The following is a 21700-nucleotide window of genomic DNA, read 5'->3' as shown; positions in this document are numbered from 1 at the left end:
TCACTGTTCAAATAATCTTTTGTAATCTCTAAAGTGAGAGCATGCTATTCACAAACCTTACTTACTTGTAGCAAAATAAATTCAGCTAACACATGCTTTTACAAACCAAAACATCTGCTCCCCAACAACAAGAGATGAATCCAGGTCTTTTGAATATCTGTGTCCTGATGATTACTCTGCTAATTTTGTATTAAGAATTAGAGATTAGAGAATATGCTTCTGATTACTACCAGTGTAATAGAGTTGGAGACAGTTGCAAACAGTCTTTCGTAGAGTGAAAAAAAAAAGTCAGTATCACAAGACATGTCACTGCAAATTCATACCATCTGTCTAATGATGAATGACACCAGTGTGGATGGTATCAATTCAGCCTACAGATTGGCTATATATACTTAGTAACCTGCAAATCCATCACACAAAGTGGCCCTGAACAAATTGTGCATCAAACAGAGCAGATAATGCTTTGTCACAGGGTAAACTGGTCTATTAAAATGGTCGTGTGTTCAGAAATGAAGGAGGCGGTTGCTGATTTCAGCCCATTTCATTTCTTTTTTTGACATTTTTTCTCCTGAAGTCTCATTTCGTGATTCAGGTTCCATTTTGCTGCTATTTGAATGCTAGGAATTCTATTTTTTTTTTATACCTTTTATTCTGTGATCCATGGGAATGTCACAAGGTACATTTTTATAGTGATTTCAAACAGCACACTATACTTTTTCAGCAAAGTGCAAAGAATCTTTGCTTCTTAATACATTTCTAGATACCCTTTCAAACATTTTGCCACAGTTTAATGTTATTGATTTGTGGTTCTTTCCTGAGGTGAAGCTGGTAGTGCTCCAGACTTAGTGAAATGAAACACCTAGGACAGATTCTCTACTTGTGTGAGCTGTAGAAATTGATGTATGCATATGTATGATGAACTCTGACAGCAAGATTTGCCTACATATTAAAGAAATTACATCAGAATTATAAATGAGATTAGAATTTCCTTCTATTCTCTTCTGCTCTTTTCCTTCCTGACACTGCTGTAGCAGTCTCACTTGGCATAATGTAATTGCTACTTTAGCTTAGTTTTTTCATTATAAAAGTATTAAAGGCTTTGCCTCACTTGACCTAATATCAGTGATTTAAGAGGTAAATATTGACGCTAAGTTTATTATCTAGACTTGCCTACTTTGTCATGGATGAAAGATGTGGTGAGTTGCCTCTGCAGGTACCTTCTTTCCTGGAGTGTGAATTCTCAGATGTCAGTCTCAGAGTAGATGTTTGTCTTTCAGTTTGCCATCAGTCCCCTGGTTTTCATCCAGTACTGACATCTTAGTTCTATGTCAAGAAGAAGGATCAGAAGTCAACAATTAGCAGAAGCACCATCTTCTTTGTTCCTTTCAACTCAGTGATATATTGAACATGATAAAATCTGTGAATTTTATTGGCAGCCATATTATTTGTCACAGCATCAGGGTAATGGGTTGGTCCAGGTCTTTGTGAAATGAAACAAAGTCACATAAAAAGCAATGGATGAAATAGATTATTTATAAATATTTGCTCTTCTTTCTTACAGAGTGCCTCTCTATTCAGGTGAGATCTCTCTAGAGACACTTTATTTCCTGTGTGCTTTGACTTTACGGTTTCTGGACCCTTGGCCTCAAATTAATCAGTGGCAGAACATTAGAACCAAACCAAGCAGAAACAAAAATCTAACAATAGCCAAATGATTAATGAAGAGTAATAATTATGGACAAGAAATATCTCACTACTGCAAACCCCTGCCACATTAGTTTTAAATAAATACTGCTCATTAAATGAGATAAGCCTTTGAATGAAAAGAAGTGTGTATAAGAAAGCTAAATATGATAAACAGAAATACAATGTCGGTAGGGTGCAGAATCAAACTGCACAAATGGACTTAGTTTAAGCCTTTAACTCAGTTTTAGTCTACAGGAGGAACAGGGATGTTTAGTCAAGTTTTATCCTTTCTGCTTTGTTGAGAACATGCAGAGAACTCAGGCAGATGGTACAAATATGTGCATCTCAGGTTTTTGAACTCTCAAATGTCATATGTCGTTAATACAACCTTTTTAGGTCAAGAGGCACACTCCACTTTGCTTTTTAATTTAATTATTTATTTTATTTTATTTCCAGGGAAAATTGTACATACAGTTTCTTACTTGTCAGAAACAGATATAAACATATTTCCCAGTGAATAATGGTAATGCCATAAAAACTAAACAATGAGCTAATTCCTACTAATAGAGAACAAGATGTGAACAGTGTTTGGAGTATTTTAAAAATGTGGTACTGTTTAATTCTGCTTTTATTCAACACTACATTAACTTTTTAAGTGACTTAGGTAGCATCAAATTCTTTTCACTCCAGACATTATAAGCCTCCTCATTGCCTGCCACAGCAGTAAAACGGTTTCTGTTAAAGGATATATAGTGCCAATTGGAGAAGATAAAAATATTACAAAATTTTTATGCAAAATATTTCTGTTACAGAAGCTCAGATTTTTTAATGTGTGGCAATTAATTGAAAAAACATTTGGGTTGTATTATTTAAATAAAAATTAAACTGAACAAAGTTAATTACTGCAAGTATCCAAGCCACTCAAATAATCATGGGAATACTACCATAGAGTTAACTTTGGCATAGGTAGCAGGCTAAATAATTTCTCCAGGTATCTTGCAGCCCTGTTTGGGTAATTCCATAAAATAAACTTTGTAATTGTTCTTCTACAGAATGTTCTTTGTTCTGAGTCATATTTTGGTAATAATGGACTATATTTCTTGTCAAAACTCTTGTGGGTAAGTGGCTATGACACAATCAGTGTGATTCAGCATCCTCCTCCTCAAATGAATTTCATGAAGATTCATATAACTGTATTCAATATTAGTACAGACTTTGATACTAGATGTTTCTCTCCTTTGAAAGATGTCACAATGTATTTTAACTCTTGTAACTTGTTATTTTTACCTATTTTTCTGCATTGACTATAGTAGTTAATAATACATCGAATCATCTTATTTAGAAAGAAGTGTGGCAAACACTGGTGCTGTGAAATGACACTAACAATTTTGCTTCCATTCTGTGGATGGGAAATAAGATTTGAACCTGCATTTCTGAAATCTTGACCAGAAAGTCTCAGGACTTTCTGTCTCGGGACAGGTCTTCAGGAAGCAATTCAGTATTCATGAGTCTAGAGGGAAAATGAAGCTGTAGAGAGTATCTAGGGAATGTTTGCCAGGAAAGAGAGAAGGGGATTGAGTTCTCAATGCTGCATTTTTCTTTAAATGAAGAAAACTCAGAAATAGCACTGTAAGGAGGAATCTTCATGCAAACTCAGAGGCAGCTTGGGGGTTTAAGGTGCTACTACATGATATTGAGTAGACATAGACAGAAACCTCAAGTGTGGGTTGGTTATTTTTATATCTAGAGCTGGGTGTTAAACACTGTGTCAACCACTACTTGTGATTTGCTTGGATAAGGGAATGTGATTCCCTGTGGATGAATCCATGTTACCCTATCTATTGTTTATCCTTGTTACCTCAATTAATTAGCTTTCTCCTACTCCTTGTTCAGATTCCCAGAACATACGCTGTGGTTGTTGTGTGGTACTAGCTACGGCTCAGTTTTATTTAATAACATTGTGTTACTCTGTGCCACAAATTCTGGCTAATTGCTTCTCCACTGCTCTGCCAGTTTGTGAGCAGGTCAGCACTGAAAGCCATCGAGTCCGAGCTCCCTGCTGGATCTGTGTAAGGCTGTGCAAAATGCAGACTTTGGAGAAGGAGGTTTGGGTGGTAGGCAAGTTAAGTGTTTTGATGAAAAAAGTGTGCTCATCATTGATTCAGGCGCTGAAGTTTTTCATTTTCCCCCCAGGTGCAACGAACATAAACAGTTTTGAATTTATACTTTATAGATCTTGTGGAAAACTCTTCCTCTTTGCCTTTTTTAGCAAATTAAACTGCTTTTATATAAACCTGTGTAATTGCAGTAATTTGGTTTATTACAGCATCACAAAATCAGAGAATATTATGAGTTGAAAATGACCTGTAAAGATCATCAAAGTCCAACTCTTGGCCCTGTATAAGAGACCCCAAAGGCCATACCTTGTGCCTTCGAGTATTTTCAAAATTCCCCTTCCCTTCACTTCTGTGGGAGTCAGCCTGGCCTGTGCCACAGGCCAGGGAACCATTATGGAGCAAGGCCTGTACCCCAACCCTAGGCCTTGGCAGGCGTCTGTGGGAGTTGTGGCAATCCCAGTTGCTGTATCCAGGAGTTGTGGGATTGCCCATGTTAATGACTTATAAATATTCCTGACCCTCATTTTCCAGTGTTGTCACCACTCCCAGCCCCTAGAATATTCTTCCTTCGTTGTATCCCCATTGGCCTTCATTTGATGCACCTTACCCCACTGGACCCTGCCTCTCCTCACTCCACCTCTGCACCACTTTCCCCTATACCCATTGGCCCTAACCTCGACTCCAGCCCCTTTCCTGCCCAACATTTATACCCTGGACACCTCCCTCCATCTTGGTCTTCGACCTTTGACTCCTCGTTGGGTTGCTGTCCAGTTTTTGGGCCTCATCCCACATTTGTTTTCTCTATTAAAGTATTTTTATGTTGCAAGTCGAGGTCGTTGCATCACTTGTCTTTATTTTGTCACCATAGCCCTAATATCAGTAGAACCCTAAAAAGTGGTGTTGGGGACTGCCCTCACCCCCAACACCCTTCCCTTCCCTTCCCTTCCCTTCCCTTCCCTTCCCTTCCCTTCCCTTCCCTTCCCTTCCCTTCCCTTCCCTTCCCTTCCCTTCCCTTCCCTTCCCTTCCCTTCCCTTCCCTTCCCTTCCCTTCCCTTCCCTTCCCTTCCCTTCCCTTCCCTTCCCTTCCCTTCCCTTCCCTTCTTTTTTTTTTTAATCAATGAATATAGTTCCTCCCTTCCTTGCTTTCTTCCTGAGTGCTAAAAAGTACACAATGTCTCGTTAATATTTAATTCCTGGGATCGCTTTCCAGGTTTTAGTTTAAGGGTAACCATAGCACAAACGCATCCATTATTAACTGCGGGGCGGCAGCGGCCGCTGGGAGCCCTTTGGTTTGCGCGGGCAGAAGGCAGCGCCGGCGGCGAGTGTGACCCGCTGGCAGCGGCCATGGGCAGCTCGCTGGAGCCGTGCAAGCTGCTGCTGTCCGTGGAGGAGGCCGTGCTGCAGGGCCCGGCCGCGCTGCAGGGCCCGGCCGCGCTGCAGGGCCAGGCCGCGGCGGACGGCGAGCGGCTGCTGCGCAAGGTGCGCTTCCGCGTGGCGTCGTCGCACAGCGGCCGCGTGCTGAGGGAGGTGTACGCCGACGACTCGCTGGACTCGGAGTGCGCCAGCAGCTCCGAGACCGAGCAGGCCAGCCGGCTGAGCGAGCTGGACGGGCAGCACGGCGGCCATGCCGGCTCCGAGGGCGACGAGAACGACAGCGAGCAGGACGACCTGCTCATCCTGGTCAGGGCCGCCAAGGAGAAGGGGTTCGGCACGAAGAGAGTCAACATCCTCAGCAAAAACGGCACAGTCAGGGGAGTCAAGCATAAAGTCAGCGCTGGACAAGCCCTTTTTGACAATTTGGCAAAAGTATTTCAGGTGGGTGATGCAGATCTGCTGCCTCTCCTGTCCCTTTTAACGCCACACATTATTCTTCCCTTTGCTCAAACTGCTCTATTTAGGATTTCTCAATATTCTGTCTCATTCCCACTGCTGTCCACTTGCACAAGAGGGGCTCATCGGTCCTTCTAGTATAAAACAGCTCCACACTCCATATTGACTGTGAACTTTGCTTTTCAAAACTGGCCTAATGTTTGCTGAGTAGAGCTACATATGTTGTCCTTCCCAAATCTGGATTAAAAAAGAAATTTAAAAGAGAATTTAACTGGGGTTTTGCTGAAGATCTATACAGGTCTCCTGTACAAGGATGGGTCATGTTTCCACTCCTATTATAGTAATTCTAATGAGTTTAGGATGTTATCTACTAGTAAATATGTATACTTGCAAATTCCATTCTGTTTAATCTGCAGAGAAGATCAAACTAGGTGCAGGGTGGCAGCAATGACGGTTTTCCCACATGAAAATTTCAGGGGAATGAAATCTTAGTCCGAGGTCTCTTTTATTAATGGCTGTTTTCTGTCTATTTTGTAGAAGGGGCAGAATATCTGTATTTGAAACAGTATATGCCACACTAATGCCTTAGTCAAAGAAACACAGGCCTTCAGAAAAATCAAGATAAAAGTTCTAAAATATTTATCTCATATATATAATTTATCTGTAAATGCTATTCAAGCCTTTCAATCATTAATATTCACACAGATAGCAACAAGTATGCAACCAGACTCTTTCTGAAGTTCTTAGAACCAGAATTATGCTTTTCAGTTAAATTATCCTGTGATGGTTTCAGGGCATTATTTTAAAACTTTTATACAGTTTTAAATCATGGGGAATTTGATATTAGTAATGACTCTTTTTGCATTTTGAAATTACTTCGAAATGAGGTAATTTCATATTACATTAATAAATGGCAATAGATTAACATTCTCTTGCTGCTGGATATGAATTTGTCCTCTATATTGTACCTAAATTAACAGTCTTTTTGTCAATGTTCCTGTAGAAGTTGAAGTTTCAGGGAAGAATTTCCTGTTCATCTTTGTTTTTTATGTCATATCCCACAGTGCTCAAGTAATTTGCTTTCTTTTAAGCTGCTCGTGGAAGGGTTTCTCCTTAATTCCTTATTTTGATAAAATTTGTAACAAACTCACTTTTTAAAGTAGATTTGAATTATTTATTCAGTTAATACTTACTGAGGCATGTTTGGGCACTTCTCCAATTCCACTGTTCTACGCTATTTCCCTCCACAGAGTGCCAAATTTCACCCCACTAGCCTCATACCCTTCTAAAAGCTGTCTTCTACTACATTAGTAGCACTAAACAAAGAAATTTGAATCAGCTAAATAAACAGACCAAATTTAAGACATATGCACCTTAATTAGTGTCCCTGCTTTGTCTACTCCCAGTTTTAGGTTAGAAGTTCTTCAGGAAAGGTCAATGGGCTGAAATCAATGTACTTTAATTGCAAAGCTTCTTGTATTCCTGGCAGAGTTAATGGTGGGACCAATGATATTTCCATGAGGTGTTTTGCCACAAGAAAGTATTTTACTGAAAGGAGGCATATCCATCTTATAACTTCAGAAAATTACATGTATACAAGTCTACCACAGAATTCCTTTATTAAAAACTGAAAAATAATAACTGGTTTAAAAGCTGGTAAGGCTTTTTCTTATTGTCAATATTTTACTGTGAAAGAAAGGAGAAAAATTAAATTATCAGATGAAAAAAAGCCAAGCAATTTTTCATACAGCATGTAATTACGGTGGAGAACTCTCTGTTACAGGGCTTGCAAAGCCCAAAAGAAAAGGCAAGTTTTCACAGTGGATGAGGAAAATCTATGTATAACATAGAAGCTTCTTCCTAGGCTGGTCTAGATGAGTGGTTTCCAGAAAAACCTATATATTCCTACATTAAGCACCTGCTGGATCGAAGACATATATTCAGCAATACAGAGAATATAATGATTTGGAGTTTCTACATTTCCCATTTCCCCAGAGATAGACTTCTGAGTCTAGTGAAGAAGAAGGATGGTTTGCATATCTTTTATGTCATACTCAGCCAATTCTGTATGCCACATGGGGAGCACAGAGGAGAGCAAAACACAAAGATTAGCTTTGAGATGGATTTGAAACTGCTCGATCCTAATGAGAAATATGATTGAAATACATCTAATTACAAATGAAATAATGGCCTTTAGAATGTGATTAGAGGATGATTTCTATTTTTTTGTAAGCATGTCTCAGACAATTAATTGAGCTGTAATCCCAGTTAGAGAACAACAAGAATTCTTCTTTCAAAGATTTAGCTTACTAAGTAAGATAGAAAGATGTATTTGTTAGCAGGCACAACACAAAATCTCTTGATCTGGGCATTTTTCTATGTTACCCCCTTGATTATGTGAGGTCATCTCCAGTCACATATTTATCTTAGATAAGCAGCAGCAAATGTGTAACAAGAGTTAAGAGAAGAGTGCCCCTCCCTGAGGAGAGCCAATCTCTGCTCCTTTGATGATTCAGCATCAGGAACTTGTATGGGATGAATTCACAAGTTAGTGTCAAGTTAGTATTTTTGATCTCAGACTATGCACATGAACTCTTGACTGTATTCTAAGCACTGATAAATTCTTGTATGCAAACGTTTCTTGTTTCGTATTTATTAGATCACTTTCTAACTAAAATGTGAATGTAAAAAGCCAAATACTGAGTGTGTGTGAGTGTCCTGCGACCCTGAAAGTAGGGGGTATTTTTTTACTGCAGCATCAGCATGTAATATCTGCATGTATATCTGCAAACTCCTTTAATATGAACTTTTCCCAAATCCCTAAAGGCTCCTTGTGATAGAGGAGAGGCCCTTTAAGTGAAATCACTTTGCTCAGACATTTTAGGGATAAGCAGGGATTCATTAACTGGGCTTTGCTATGTTGTGTAGTCAAGACCTTTGATTTTGACTGTTCAAATACCTGTGCTAAAAGCACTAATGTATTTTAATGTTCTATGGAAATATTTGGATTTGTGATTTTTTTTTTTCACACTTTCTTACTACAGCCTTTCTACAGAATTGGTTCAGACACTTTCTTCCCACAATAAACTTATCTGAAAAAAAATCACACCTTCTGGAGCTTTTTTCAATTTTAAGAGAGTGATGTAATGCAGGAAGTACTTCTAGATGAAAAGGTCTTTTTGGTTGCTGTTGATATGATACAAGCCTGGTCTGAGAACGGATATCTAGTAGATGTGTGTCCCTGCTATGTCTTCCCACAGTCTCAGCACTTCCCTCACCTGTTCAGTCCATGACCTCTCATTTCCACTGTTCCCTGGGGAGCTGAGTCCTGCACATCACCCTGTCAGGTCTGTCTGTGTCCCCAAATGGAGCTGTGCTGTGACAGTGGGAGGTCCCCCTTTAGTCATCCTTGCACCCCCTGGTGAAGCTGCTGCCAGCTGAGTGGGAGCAGCTGTGGCAGCAACACCAACACAGCCGTGGGGATGGGATTTGGGATAGAGCAGGACACATCCAGGGAAGAAAGGTGGGGAAGGGACCAGCTCTATGGATGCTTCAGGACAGCATAGTTTCCATGGCAACCCCTCCAGCCTTTTCCTCCCGGGGTGGATGCCACAAAGAGACTGTTCACATGGCAACCACATCCTGGCAGGGTGAGGGAGTGTGGGGAGGGGTGTGATGGGTGTTGACATAACAACCACTCTGGGAGGGGAAGGTGGGAGGGAGGCCACTCTGGTCATCTGTGGAGGGCAGGGACAGTCACAGGTGTCACCAGCCTCCACTAGCACCCAGCCCGGGCCTGGGGGCAGCCTCCCACAGTGCTGGAAATACAGGTGTCAGACAGCTGGGAAGAGTTCATTGTGAGGAACACACACTACTGAAAATCCTGAAAAGCAGGAGGGAGCTGGAGCTCCCAGCCTCCCCGCTCATGAACCTCCTTGGTATAAATTTTCTCCTGCTGAGTCTCCAAAACTGGCAGCGTTGGCAGGTCTGAAGCTGAGTACATGACTTGCCAATTGTGTCAGAAGCATAAGCCCCTTCTCTGCATATCTGAAATAACTGTGGTTTTATTTCAGTGTACTGCCAGGAATTTTGCATTCTTATATTAAAATACTATTTAAATGCAAACAGATATGTATATTTCTTTTAACTTTCTGTAAAAAGTAGTAGAGAAATAGTTCTTTTTTCCTTGAAATAAATATAATTCTCTTCACAACCAATTTTTATGACTAAGCCATTCCTATGGCTGTGGCCAAGTCATATAGAACAAAAATCCTTGAGTTGTCTAATATATTACTAGGTAGTGCAGTGGTCATTTTAGGCCAAACTGGGTTTCCATCCCAATATGCAATGTAACGGAGCTCAGCCAAAGGTTTCACACAGGTCCTTCCTAATTTTCTATATTTCAGCATGGGTATTTTTCCTCCATTCCCATACTTACACACTCCACTGGCCTTCCAGCCTCCTCTGAAAGGTCAGGTTCTGCTAAATTAGCCACAGAACTCCCTTCTCAGGCAAGGCTTGCTGACGTCTATTGCAAAAGAGCAGGTCTGGTTAGCAAATCTGATTGATGCCTTTGTGAGCATTGAGAGGACATGGGTGAAGAGTCAGCCATAACACACTCAGCCTTTTCAGTGTTTCCAAGCACAGTTTCTCAGGTAGAGCTCACATTTAAGGTTGTGAAGTGCAAGTCATTATTCAGCCTGATGAAGAATGAGCTTATTAATGTTTAGAGAGAAAGGCGGGAAAGAATAAAGAATCATGTGGAAGTTTGTTAAGAAGAGAGATTTGGGGTGGTTAAGAGCACTTTCATCTTCCTTTACTTGTAGGTGACCTGGAAAAGTGAATGCACAGCAGGACATGCAGAGCTTACAAACTGATAGGGTTAGATAGTACCACAAACAAAATAAAGTGGAATACAGCAGCAAAAAAAAAAAAGAAAAAAAAAAGAAGTCAGAGGCTGCAAAGTGATGTTAAGGAATGGTTCCTGTGTAGTAGTACAAGCAAAGGTTTTTAGGGTGGATGCTGTATGTCACTGCAGCCTCTGGAGGATATCACTACAATCCCCAAAAGTCTTGGACATGAGAAAAATAAATTCGAACTTTCACTGGAAAAGTCTTGATCAGACTTGAAAACTTGATAAAGAGAAGTCTCTTTCTCAATGATCAGCTGATGATCAGTGCTGACATTCCAGAAATCATTGGACTGTTTGAATTCAAAATCCTCTTCTAGGACTGGATAAAGATTGCAAAAACTCTCTTGAACTTAACCTTCATATTCTCCTCCATTCACACTATTCTGACTCTCAAATGGACATAGCTTACAAAAGAAAACAATGGACTGGATTGCTTGTATAGAACATTTGATGTAGTAACGTGCCTTATATGGCCAGAGATAAGTACCAGTGAGCTGCAGGTATCTGAGTTACAAACTTCCAGTGTATTTTCCTAGTGTTAGCAAGTCTGGAAAATGAATTATTGAACAGTGTTGCATGGAAATCCGCTGGAGAACAGGAAAAATTGCAATGACATGGAGGATCAAGGGATTATGAAAAGCAGGTTTTTGCTTGTTACAGAAAATTCAGAGTTAGAAGAACAAGTGGATCACTACTGGAATGGGCACAGCATTGCTTCACCACTTGTTTTGTACCTTCAGAAGGGCTTTGATCTGTGACCACACTGCATGGGACAGTGATTCAACTGATGCTGTTGATCATGTCACAGTTATTAAAAGTGGTTTCCAGAGTGGATGTCTGAAGAGACACACTGAATTAAAAAGAGAGATGGTCAGGTCTATGAGCTCTTAACTGGAACCTGGATTTGGTCAGTACTTAGGGTATTGGTTTTCTATTGTTCCCATGTTGTAGAAATCAGCTGTAAAGCACTGAGGTCAGATAAGTCTGTTACTAGACTATTCAGGACATTTTATGATTTGCTTCTGTTGTACTTGAAAGACACATTTGACATATACTCAATAGGATCAGTAAATAGATTTTTAACTATCTAAACCTCTGAAAGTGATTTAAGACTTGGTTGTCTCATTTCCAAAATGTTTAGATATGTGATGTCTTGAGTTCTCAATACACTCAACGTTGGGAAGCTGACCAACAAAACTGTGGTTAAATATATCACATTTTTAAGACTGAATCAATAACTGAAGAAAAAATAAATTGTAGGCTTTTATGCTGGCAGTCTGACCAACACGTACCAGACATCTGTCTAACCTTCCAGTGCACTGCATGACCACAAAATTATTCTTGCCCCGATGTGTGTTGGTCCTTGTCAAAAATGATGAAGAAAAGGATCCATAAATAAGGTCAGCGTTCTTGAGACACTGGCCTTGTCCCTTACATGGGACAGAGCATAGCAAAGAAGGAATGGTGTTCCTGCAGTAAATATGTAAATACAGAATATGTAGTACTAGAGAGAATCAAGACTTTAAGTATGGATTCAAAAAACTCACAGGCCTCTGAGGAAGGAATTAGACATGCAGCTCCAAAACTAAGACTCTCCAGATCTCTCTTGGTACCACCTTGCCTCAAAGGCACCAAGAGCCTTTCCTTAATGAAAATTTCACCAATGCTTTGCCTTAGCATGTCAGGATTGACAGCACCTGACAGTTACTTCCTACTTGTGTCCTATGGAATCCATAAAATAAGGGCTCAATTGTCTGTCCCACCTGCATGGCTTCATGCAGTAGGTGTTCCATGAGCATTCCTGGTGGATCAGCTCCTACTCAAACTGCGCATAAGCAGATGCTGCTTTGTGATAAATTGTGTCTGCAGGAGGCAGTGGTGGGACATGTACTTTGAAATAGACAGTCACAAGATAGCAAAAAAACAGTTGTTGGAGCAGGAGTAGAAAACAGGCTTGCTGATTCTCAACTTGCCATTCCAAATACTGCTGCGTTCTTCAGCATCATGCCTTCCTTCCTTCCTTCCTTCCTTCCTTCCTTCCTTCCTTCCTTCCTTCCTTCCTTCCTTCCTTCCTTCCTTCCTTCCTTCCTTCCTTCCTTCCTTCCTTCCTTCCTGCCTCCCTCCCTCCCTCCCTCCCTCCCTCCTTTTATCTCTTAAGCACTATAATGATCACATTCCTCAAGCATAAAGGTATCCTACAAAAACTTGCAGCATGTGACTTGCTTGTTAGGGAAAAGAGATAGAAGGGAAGAGAGGAGATTGAATCGGGTAATCAAGACATGAGAAATTGCAAATAATTTTGTTCTGCTGCCTTGTTTCATCCTCTCTCTTTAAATCTAAAAATAAGTTTGCTTTCTTTTTGAAAGAATGAGTGCAAATGCCAAATGGAAGAAAATGCTTCCTGGTTGTACTAAGTGGGTTTCCTAAGTCACATTGGCCTCAGGAAATTCTCTGAGCTGAAAATAGTCATAAAATGAAATAATATTAGTAGAAAATTCTATATATGCTTTCCAGACTCTTACTTTTAATTATCTGTCTGGTAGATGACCTGGAATACAAGATGAGCACTGGGTCTGACTCTATGTACTGCTCTGGGACTCTTACATAATGTCCCTTTGTGGGACTGCTCAATATGGTGCTCAGCCTTTGAATTAACATGGAAAATGCTTCATCTTACCTCAAACTAACTTGAAAAAAGATCATGTTACCCAAAAAGCCTATCAAAAAGATCTTAGGATGCTAGCAAAGAATTTTTTTTCCCTGAATTGGCCTCTTACAACTGAGATGAAAAAGATTAACTGATTAGTCTTAATCATTGATTAGCAGCAATAACTCTTGTCTTTTGCTGTCTCTGAAGCTCACCTTGGTAGCTCAGCAGGAAAATAAGGAGAAAATGTGTTTTGAAGTATTCTTATAACTAGGACTATCAAGAAAATTTGGGGCTATTCACTTTCTTTTTAACATGACAGGATGCCTGCTCATTCATTGACCCTGAATCTTTGCATGCTTTCAACACAGCAAATACAAATCTTGAAGAACACATAAAGATTAAATAAATTACCTATGTGCTTAATTCCTAGTATCAAACTTGGTCACTGACCCTTAATTTTGTGTACAAATAGATTACTCTGCAGCCAAATATTCTGCAGCTCTCACTACACTTGAATGTCTTAGGTTAAGTATGTTTTACTTAAAACTTCACAAACACGGAAGCAAATATTTGGCTACATTGGGCCAATTTGTCACCAGAGTTCACAGCTGTGCAATTGCAAAAATATGGTAATAATGAAGATGAAAAACCGCTTCTTTATTAAATTAAAAAAAAAAAAATTCTAACAAGTGCATTCAAATTGCATTATTGAGTTTAGAGATCTCCAAACTGTTACAGTTCTGAACTAGGATTTGAAAATACACTAAGCTAGGAAATATAAATTTATATGTGCCACAGGTATTGTGTTGCTAGAGTGCTCCAGTCTGTCAACAGCTTGCTATGATATTTGTCTACAAGGGTTGGCAGTTTAATACATACTGCACCAAAACAAGGTACATGATAAACAACTTGCCAGAAAGAAATGGTCAAAAAGACAATTTTTTTTCTTGGCTAGAACTTTAGCCTGTAACTGCCATGTCTGGTGGAATCATAATTTTGTAACTGAAATATAATAAAACATTCTTTAGATTGGAATTGGCAACCAGAGGGAAAAGGGTATGGCTTTCATTCATGAACACCTTTCTTATTGCTGCAACATCCATTGCAAAGTAGTACAAAACATTAAAATCAAACCTCAATGAATTTTTCCAAAGCTTGTAAGAGGAATAATAGATAGGACAGCATCCTCAGCCTGTTGATTTTGAAAAGAATCTGTAAAGTTACAGCTCCCCATCCAAACAGGCAATCTTGTGGTTTTGCTTGATGCAGTGGTTATATTGTGGAGGAGCTGCCACAGCAGGACTCTTTATAGCCTCAATCATAGAAAGCAACAGAAATGGTCACAGATGAGCAGCTGGAGTCTCTGAGGTGGAGACTCATTTCACACATGGCAAGAGAGAAGAGAGAAAAACCATCATTCATTGCTAGTATGAATTGTGGAAAGCATTTTAACAACCTTAGTACCATTTTGCTTTGGAACTTTATCTAGAGACATCATCCATCAATGTCAGACGAGCATATCCTCTATATTGCAGTAAAACCACACAGAGACTCATTCTTTCTTCACTTCTCAAAAAGAAATATAAAAAACCTTACTGGCCAATATTTGCACACGTTTATAAAACCATGCAGTGTTGTGAGCTGCACTGACAAATCAGCCAATGCTGGTACAAAGGCAAGGAACAGTTTCTTTGGAAGTCACCCTTGTTTTGAATACTACTGATGGCTAATTATCTAACAAGCTTTAAAACTATTAGGAATTGTAAGGACTCATACATTGTTATTTAAGAAAAACTTGTTTCTCCTTGAAAATTCTGTAAGACAGAAGGAACTCAGTCTCTAAAGAACTTACAGCTTTTTAAAGAAAACACTATTTTTCTGCCCAGCTGCTCATGTCTTGCTATTTGTTTACTACATCTAAATGCAAAGCACCCCTTCTCCTAGCCCTGCAGGCAACTGTGAAACATTTCATTGTTGTTCAAGTGGAGAATGTCCTAAGAGGCAGGCTGACAGACACAGTGAAAAATGAGAGCTTTAAGCATTATTGCTTCTTTCCACCTCTCACAGGTCATAATCTGCATCTTGAGAACTTCCATTTCCAGGTGTTGGCTGATGAGGTCTCTGGTGAGACCCTACCTGTAGTGCTGCATCCAAATTGGGGATTCTCAACACAGGAGGGAAATGGACCTGTTGGAGCAAGTCCAGAGGAGGGCCACCAAGTTGATCAGACTCTCTAATGAGGAAGGGTTGAGAGAATTTGGTTTGTCCAGCCCAGAAAAGAGAGGCTTTGGGGTAATCTGATTGTGGACTTCCTGTACTTGAAGGGAACTTAGAGGAAAGATGGGGCAAGGCTCATACAAGAGCATGCAGAGACAGACAGGGGGGAATTCTTCAAATTCAAAGGCAGTAGATTAGATATTAGGAAAAGATTCTTTACTGTGGGGTAGTGAGGCATTAGAAGAGCTTGCCCAGGGAAGTTGTGGATGCCCATCCCCTGAAAGTGCTCAAGGCCAGGCTGGATAAGTCTCTGTATAACCTGGTCTAGTTGAAAGCATCCTGCAAATGAATTCTATGATTCTGTAGAATTCTATGATTCTATAGAATCATATGCAGTGGGTAAATCTGGTTGGTCTTCCAAATCCCACAATGATTCAAAAATATGTGCACCTACTCAGACCCTTCAAGTTGAAACTTAAAAGTGTCATAAGGATTTAAAAAGCTCAATTTCTAAAGGACTTGTTCAGGAAATATATTCTCTTCATCTAACTGGAAAATATTGCCATGGCAACTGTTGTATCTGCTGTGTGGTCAAGCGTTTGGCAAACCTGTCTGCTGGTGGATGATACTCTTTCACACTGTGTGGAAGATGTGGGGTGGAAGGACACTTTTACTGGCCAATTTTTAAGCTGAATGCAGATAATTAATACTATAGGGGTTTTTTAGCTGCTCCTGTCTGGGAGAAGTCTTGAATCATGCAGTTCCTTCAGACAGGTGGTTTCATAAGGTCAAGAGGTTTCAAAAATGGAGAGCAGTCTAGTTAAGTTTCTGATCTGTTTTTTATGCTGTCTTAAATCTCATTTTGGAAGAAGATTATTCAGCTGGCAGAAATGTAATCAAGTATGGAGTTTCAGCATTTTTTGAAGACATGATATGAAATTAGAATACATGTTGTTATTGATTTTTCTTGCTGCATGGTATTAAATAATATCCATGCAAAGAAACCATTGAAATGTTATTCCAAAAGAAAAGCAGACAAATGATTTAATAAACTCAGCTTCTTTATTTGTAGTCTTATTCCTGGAACAGAGCACATTTAATTCTATAACATGGTATAGATTCTAGCCCCACTGTAGGAACATTATTATATGAAAAGTATGATTATAAGAACATTTTACTTAAAAAATACACCTCTGACCAAAATCCTGAATCAGACTAGAACGTAAAGTTGCTTACAATGGCTTTGATAAAAACATTAGTCCAGCTGCTGGTGTGATATATACAGAATAACTAACTTGGTAGCTCTTTTCACTAACAGGTTTAGGAGCTTGTATAAAGCATACAAAGTGCTATATTCTGATTTTCAGATATCATACCTATATGGTTAAAAACCAAAAGAAAACAAAAGCTTACACCTTATAGTCTTTCCAGCAATGAAGTCTATAATTCTGTTCCATTAAGCTGTCTTGTATTTTGCTCACAAAGAACTGGTGGATGAGTCATCTGTCCCCTTTCATACATCAAGGCCAGCAGCCACAGCATGGGCTATTCTAGGGCAGAGCTGTTTTATGTATGCTGTCTAGGAGTTGTATCTGCATAATAATCTCATGCTGTTTGCCATTTAAAAAAATCTATTGCTTAAAAAAGAAACAAAGAACTTTAAGTGTGCAGTGTAGATGGATCTTTAATTTAAAAAATGGATAATTGAGTATATAAGTAATAATTAACTGCTCAGGGTTTGAAGATGAAGGTACCAAATTTCTAGGTATTATTAAGTAATGAGATAGCTGAGAGCATAGTTCCAATTAGGTTAAGTAATATAGAGGGGAAACAAGGTCCTTCATCACTCAGTGCTACTGCAGGACACAGTAGTGCTGTAAGTACAAAAATACTCCTTTGCATCCCTTGCATGTATTGAGTCATAGGGCTTTCTGGGAGGTAAGGATTGAATCAGCACTTTGGTGCACTAATCACACCATAACTTTGGTCTCTGCCTCACTCAAAGACCCGTGCAGAATTCATTCAGAAATCAGCTGCAGAGTGCTTTGTGACCCCAGGTGAGATAATGCTCTGTGCCCACCTGACAAATAGTTGTCCTTTCCTTAACTTCAGTGTGGTGCAAGTGACAGCTCAGCTACACTTCAAGTTGCATAAAGTGTCAGGAAAGAAAAGGTACATTATATGTGGGGTGTTTGGAACTGAAAACTGAGAGAGAGGTGTGGTTTCCCTGATTTGCTCACCATCCCCTGGGAGTTTCAGGATTTTAATGTATCTCCTTTCAGCTTCCATTTGTAGGAATACAATAAAAGATAAAATAACTTTTAACTAAAAGCTTGTTGTTGGCTGAGCTTGAAACTCCAGGGTGTAACCCAAATCAAAACCAGAATTTGTTTAACCTTTTCCTCTTGTTTTATTGCTTAGGAAGGTAAATTGTGAAGAATGTTAGCAATTTTTAAGTATTCTCTGCTGATGATTGCAGTTGAGAATGACACTTGATTTATGCTTTTTCCTTCTTTAGTTGTTTTTTGAGTGAACAGTTCTGTTGTATATGAAAGACTGACTCTAGGCTGTAATTAATCCATGAAAGTCTGAAACATTTTTCAATGAATATGCAATATATTTTTGACTGAGCTAAGTGTTACTGATTAGGGCATTCCTTAATAGCAGTTTTCAGTTGCTGATCCTCTAGCACTAGGAAAATCACCAGTTGCAGCACTGCTGCAAATATAAATAGGTAGTGGACTATTGTGTTGTTTCCTATGATATACTGAAAGTATATCTGGTACACTGAAAGTAAGACTTGGGAAATCAGGCCCACTTACCACACAAAGCATAGCTGACAAAGAAAAAAGAGCCATGTAATATCATGAGCAGGATCTCACCAGCTAACTGTTCTATTGTCCAGTCAGATATATGATAAATGGCATTTGTAAGAAGCCCAACAGACTAGAATAGTTTTCAAAGACCTCTAATGCCTGTTAATTAACCAAACTAACATTTGGGAACTATAAAGGGATCACTGCATGCATTAACTGCACCTGGCAATGTTTAAATGTAAAATGAGTCAGAGATTCCTGTATGTATGTGTTACTATTATGTTATTATTAATATTTACCAGTCTCTACATAAGGACAACAAAAGAATATTTTAGAAAGAATAGGGAATTGGTGAAGGAGAAAGAGAGAAGGGATAGAAATCTTCTTTTAAACTTCATCTGCCTGCCAGAAAACACTATACAGGGTATTCCAAAGCTGCTGCCAAGTTAAAAATAAATGGGCCAGAGCAGACATTGTAATTTTCATGAAAGCCATTTGCTGCTGGTTGCACAAATCTGTGTCTCTGCAGTATGAAATGTTCTATTGAGGGAAGTAGCAGTGCTTACAGACAGATGGGGTCAGGGTTCACAAACCAGGGCTTACTCAGAGCCATGCTGTCTGCTAACTTTTCCACATGTTCTGAGATATCAAACATTTTCATCCTTATCTCTCTATCCTCAGCAAGTCCTGTTCTAGCTCACTTCTGACTAAAGCCATCCTTACTTACAGAATACTCTCAAAGAGGACACGAGGTGGCCAATGATTGTCCCCAAATAGACAACATAGATTCAAACACCTAGAACAGTGTGATAAATAACAAGCAAAATGAAAATCTGCTCATGACAAGAGAAAATAGGATTTGAGCTCCACAACTGCTGTTTCAGACAAATGCATTTTCTTTCTTTTTTTAGAAATTCACAGTGTCATCATGGGAATTGATACATAAGTAAACAGCAGAATTACTGCCAAAGTCTGAGTATGTAGTAGGATTAAAAATTCACTTCCAAGAGAAGCAAGAATATTTGAAAAATATTTCTTACGTTATTAGAGGGAAATCCCCAAAATAACTTAAAATGTCAATTGACAGTACGAAAAATAACTATGCCACAAAAATAGCTAGTAATTTATTCAAATATTTCATACATACATCCAAATATAAGCAGGCCTAGAGATGTGTAAAAGTTCATTTTGGTCAAGTGACCAAACACTAAGTACTAATCAGAACACTTTCAAGTGGACCTACATTCTCCCTCCTTTTATTTCCAGCCTCTCTTGTTTTGAGTAGAACCTGAAAATAGAAAAAAGAAGGAAAAAAAAAAGAAAAAGAAAAAAGTTGAACAATGTTTTTTAAACTTGAGAAAAAGTTTTATTTTATCAAAGTTCAAATTTCATTTCACTCAGTCTATTTGTTCCTGTTGCTAGATCAGCAGTTGAATAATAATTATTTTCATACTCCTACATATAACTGTTATCATCAAGTGGTAACTCAACTCTTAAGCAGTAGGAAATTAAATGATGCAATCTAGGACAAATCTTCTAAGAATGGAGACTTATTCTCAGATTTCTGGGGACTGTAATTTTTTTATAATTGTGTAATTAATACTAACATTCTTCTCATGACCCATCTGGGATCCATTGTTTCAATTCTGTGGTCTTCCACACTATTTACAGGCACAGCTTCAGGCAGGCAGATGCTATGCAGCTCAAGCCATACATTTTTAATTTACTGATTTCCTTAGGTGACATGCTGTAGACTTTTCCCCCCTCTTTTACATTAATTAGTTTCTGTTTGCAAGCTACACTGAAATAACAGTGACCTTCCAGTTTGCCTGTCCTCTGTGTTATCTGTTAATAGACATAGAAAACATACAGGAATGATAAGGTGTGAAAGATTTTTACTCTCACATTTAGTTTGTCTTCCCAATTTCCAGCCACTTTAAAATGCCTGTATCTTACTCAATGTCCAGGGCACATTGCATAAACTGCTATGCTGCTGTTCTGTGAGCATGGAAGCAAAGGTCCTCCTCTCCTCTCCTCTCCTCTCCTCTCCTCTCCTCTCCTCTCCTCTCCTCTCCTCTCCTCTCCTCTCCTCTCCTCTCCTCTCCTCTCCTCTCCTCTCCTCTCCTCTCCTCTCCTCTCCTCTCCTCTCCTCTCCTCTCCTCTCCTCTCCTCTCCTCTCCTCTCCTCTCCTCTCCTCTCCTCTCCTCTCCTCTCCTCTCCTCTCCTCTCCTCTCCTCTCCTCTCCTCTCCTCATTGGGAGATACTGAGTTAAAGTAATTAGTTTCCAGAAAATCTTGAGCAATGATTACACAAGGTCTATGACTGTGAATACAGAGGATTGGCAGGAGGGAAATAAAATAGAAACACTGATATTGTAGAGGAGATAAATCAAATGCTTGTGGAGAAAATCGAATTTGCCTGTGAGATGCTGGAGAAAGCTCTCTGGTATATGAATTCATAGAGATATCTGGAGGGAAATGGAAGACCTGTGATTCCAGTTTTAGAAATATTGTTTTGGAGCCTGAGAAGCTGATGTGTTGGCTGTGGAGAAACCAAAATAATTTTAAGTGCTCTGTATTTTCATTGTTAAGATGCTTAGATAAGTGTGTTCACTTGGACTCAGAAAATTCCTCAACAAACCTACCAGAGAGAGAAGCAATACTTTGAATTCAGCACATTTTAGACATAAACTGCAATCAACAGAAAGTGCCAGAAAGGCAGAGTTCACCTGAAATGATGGCATTGTGCATGCTCCATGGCAATGCATGGTGATGATATCCATACAAAAGGACAAGATGTTTGTGATACTTGCAGTGAATATAGTTGTCCAGAAACCAGGAAACTGTGTTCACCACAAATGCCCCTAGCTCCATCTGGGGACATTTATCTGCTTAGTGCTGTGAGACCTGTCCCATTTTGCTGCTGCTGTCCCATTTTGGCTGATTCATTGTGTGCTCAGCCCTACTGGAACAGAGCAAGGAGGTGCCATCTACTCCTGAGCTGGCACCATGGAATTTGGCTCTCCTGCAGCCCACCTGCAGCACAGGCTTGTAATTTTGTAAGTCTCATGAAAAGGCACTTAAATCAGTCCCTTGATAGTTGTCAGAAAGCTGAAGTGTGGCAGTGAAGGACTCTGACTTGAGAGAATAAAGCCAAAAGTGAGAGGCAGCAGGAAAATGGCTTCCACGTGCTGGCAGTGTTAGAGGAAATCAAATCACTCCTGGAGGCCTGGCAAAACTGGGTGTGCATTTTAAAACTTATTTTAAAATTAATGACTTTGACATAGAGGAAAGATGAAGAGCAATCAGGATTTCTAGGGGGAAATGGAAGCTTACTCTGCAGTCTGGTCAGATCTTTGAAGTAAAGAAAGAAAAAGGGATGAGGGAAATGAGTTTTCAATTACAACTTGAATTCAGAAGTTTTGGCAAAGACAGTTGAATGGGAGTACATAGGAGGTTTTTTAACACTGTAC

General features: G+C 39.5%; 1 protein-coding gene across 1 annotated transcript in view; it reads left to right on the top strand.

The window, feature by feature from the left end:
* Window positions 1-5086: 5086 nt before the first annotated feature.
* GRXCR1 (glutaredoxin and cysteine rich domain containing 1) overlaps window positions 5087-21700 on the top strand; it is a 38341-nt gene continuing 21727 nt past the window's right edge. The window contains exon 1 of the mRNA XM_056489808.1: window positions 5087-5618. Coding sequence (XP_056345783.1) covers window positions 5148-5618 — 471 coding nt within the window. The 5' untranslated portion in view covers window positions 5087-5147. The remainder of the gene's footprint in view (window positions 5619-21700) is intronic.

Source organism: Oenanthe melanoleuca, chromosome 4, assembly GCF_029582105.1.
Source record: "Oenanthe melanoleuca isolate GR-GAL-2019-014 chromosome 4, OMel1.0, whole genome shotgun sequence".
Classification (NCBI taxonomy): Eukaryota; Metazoa; Chordata; class Aves; order Passeriformes; family Muscicapidae; genus Oenanthe; species Oenanthe melanoleuca.
Note: the sequence above shows the minus strand (reverse complement) of the source record. Positions and strands in the feature narration are given on the sequence as shown.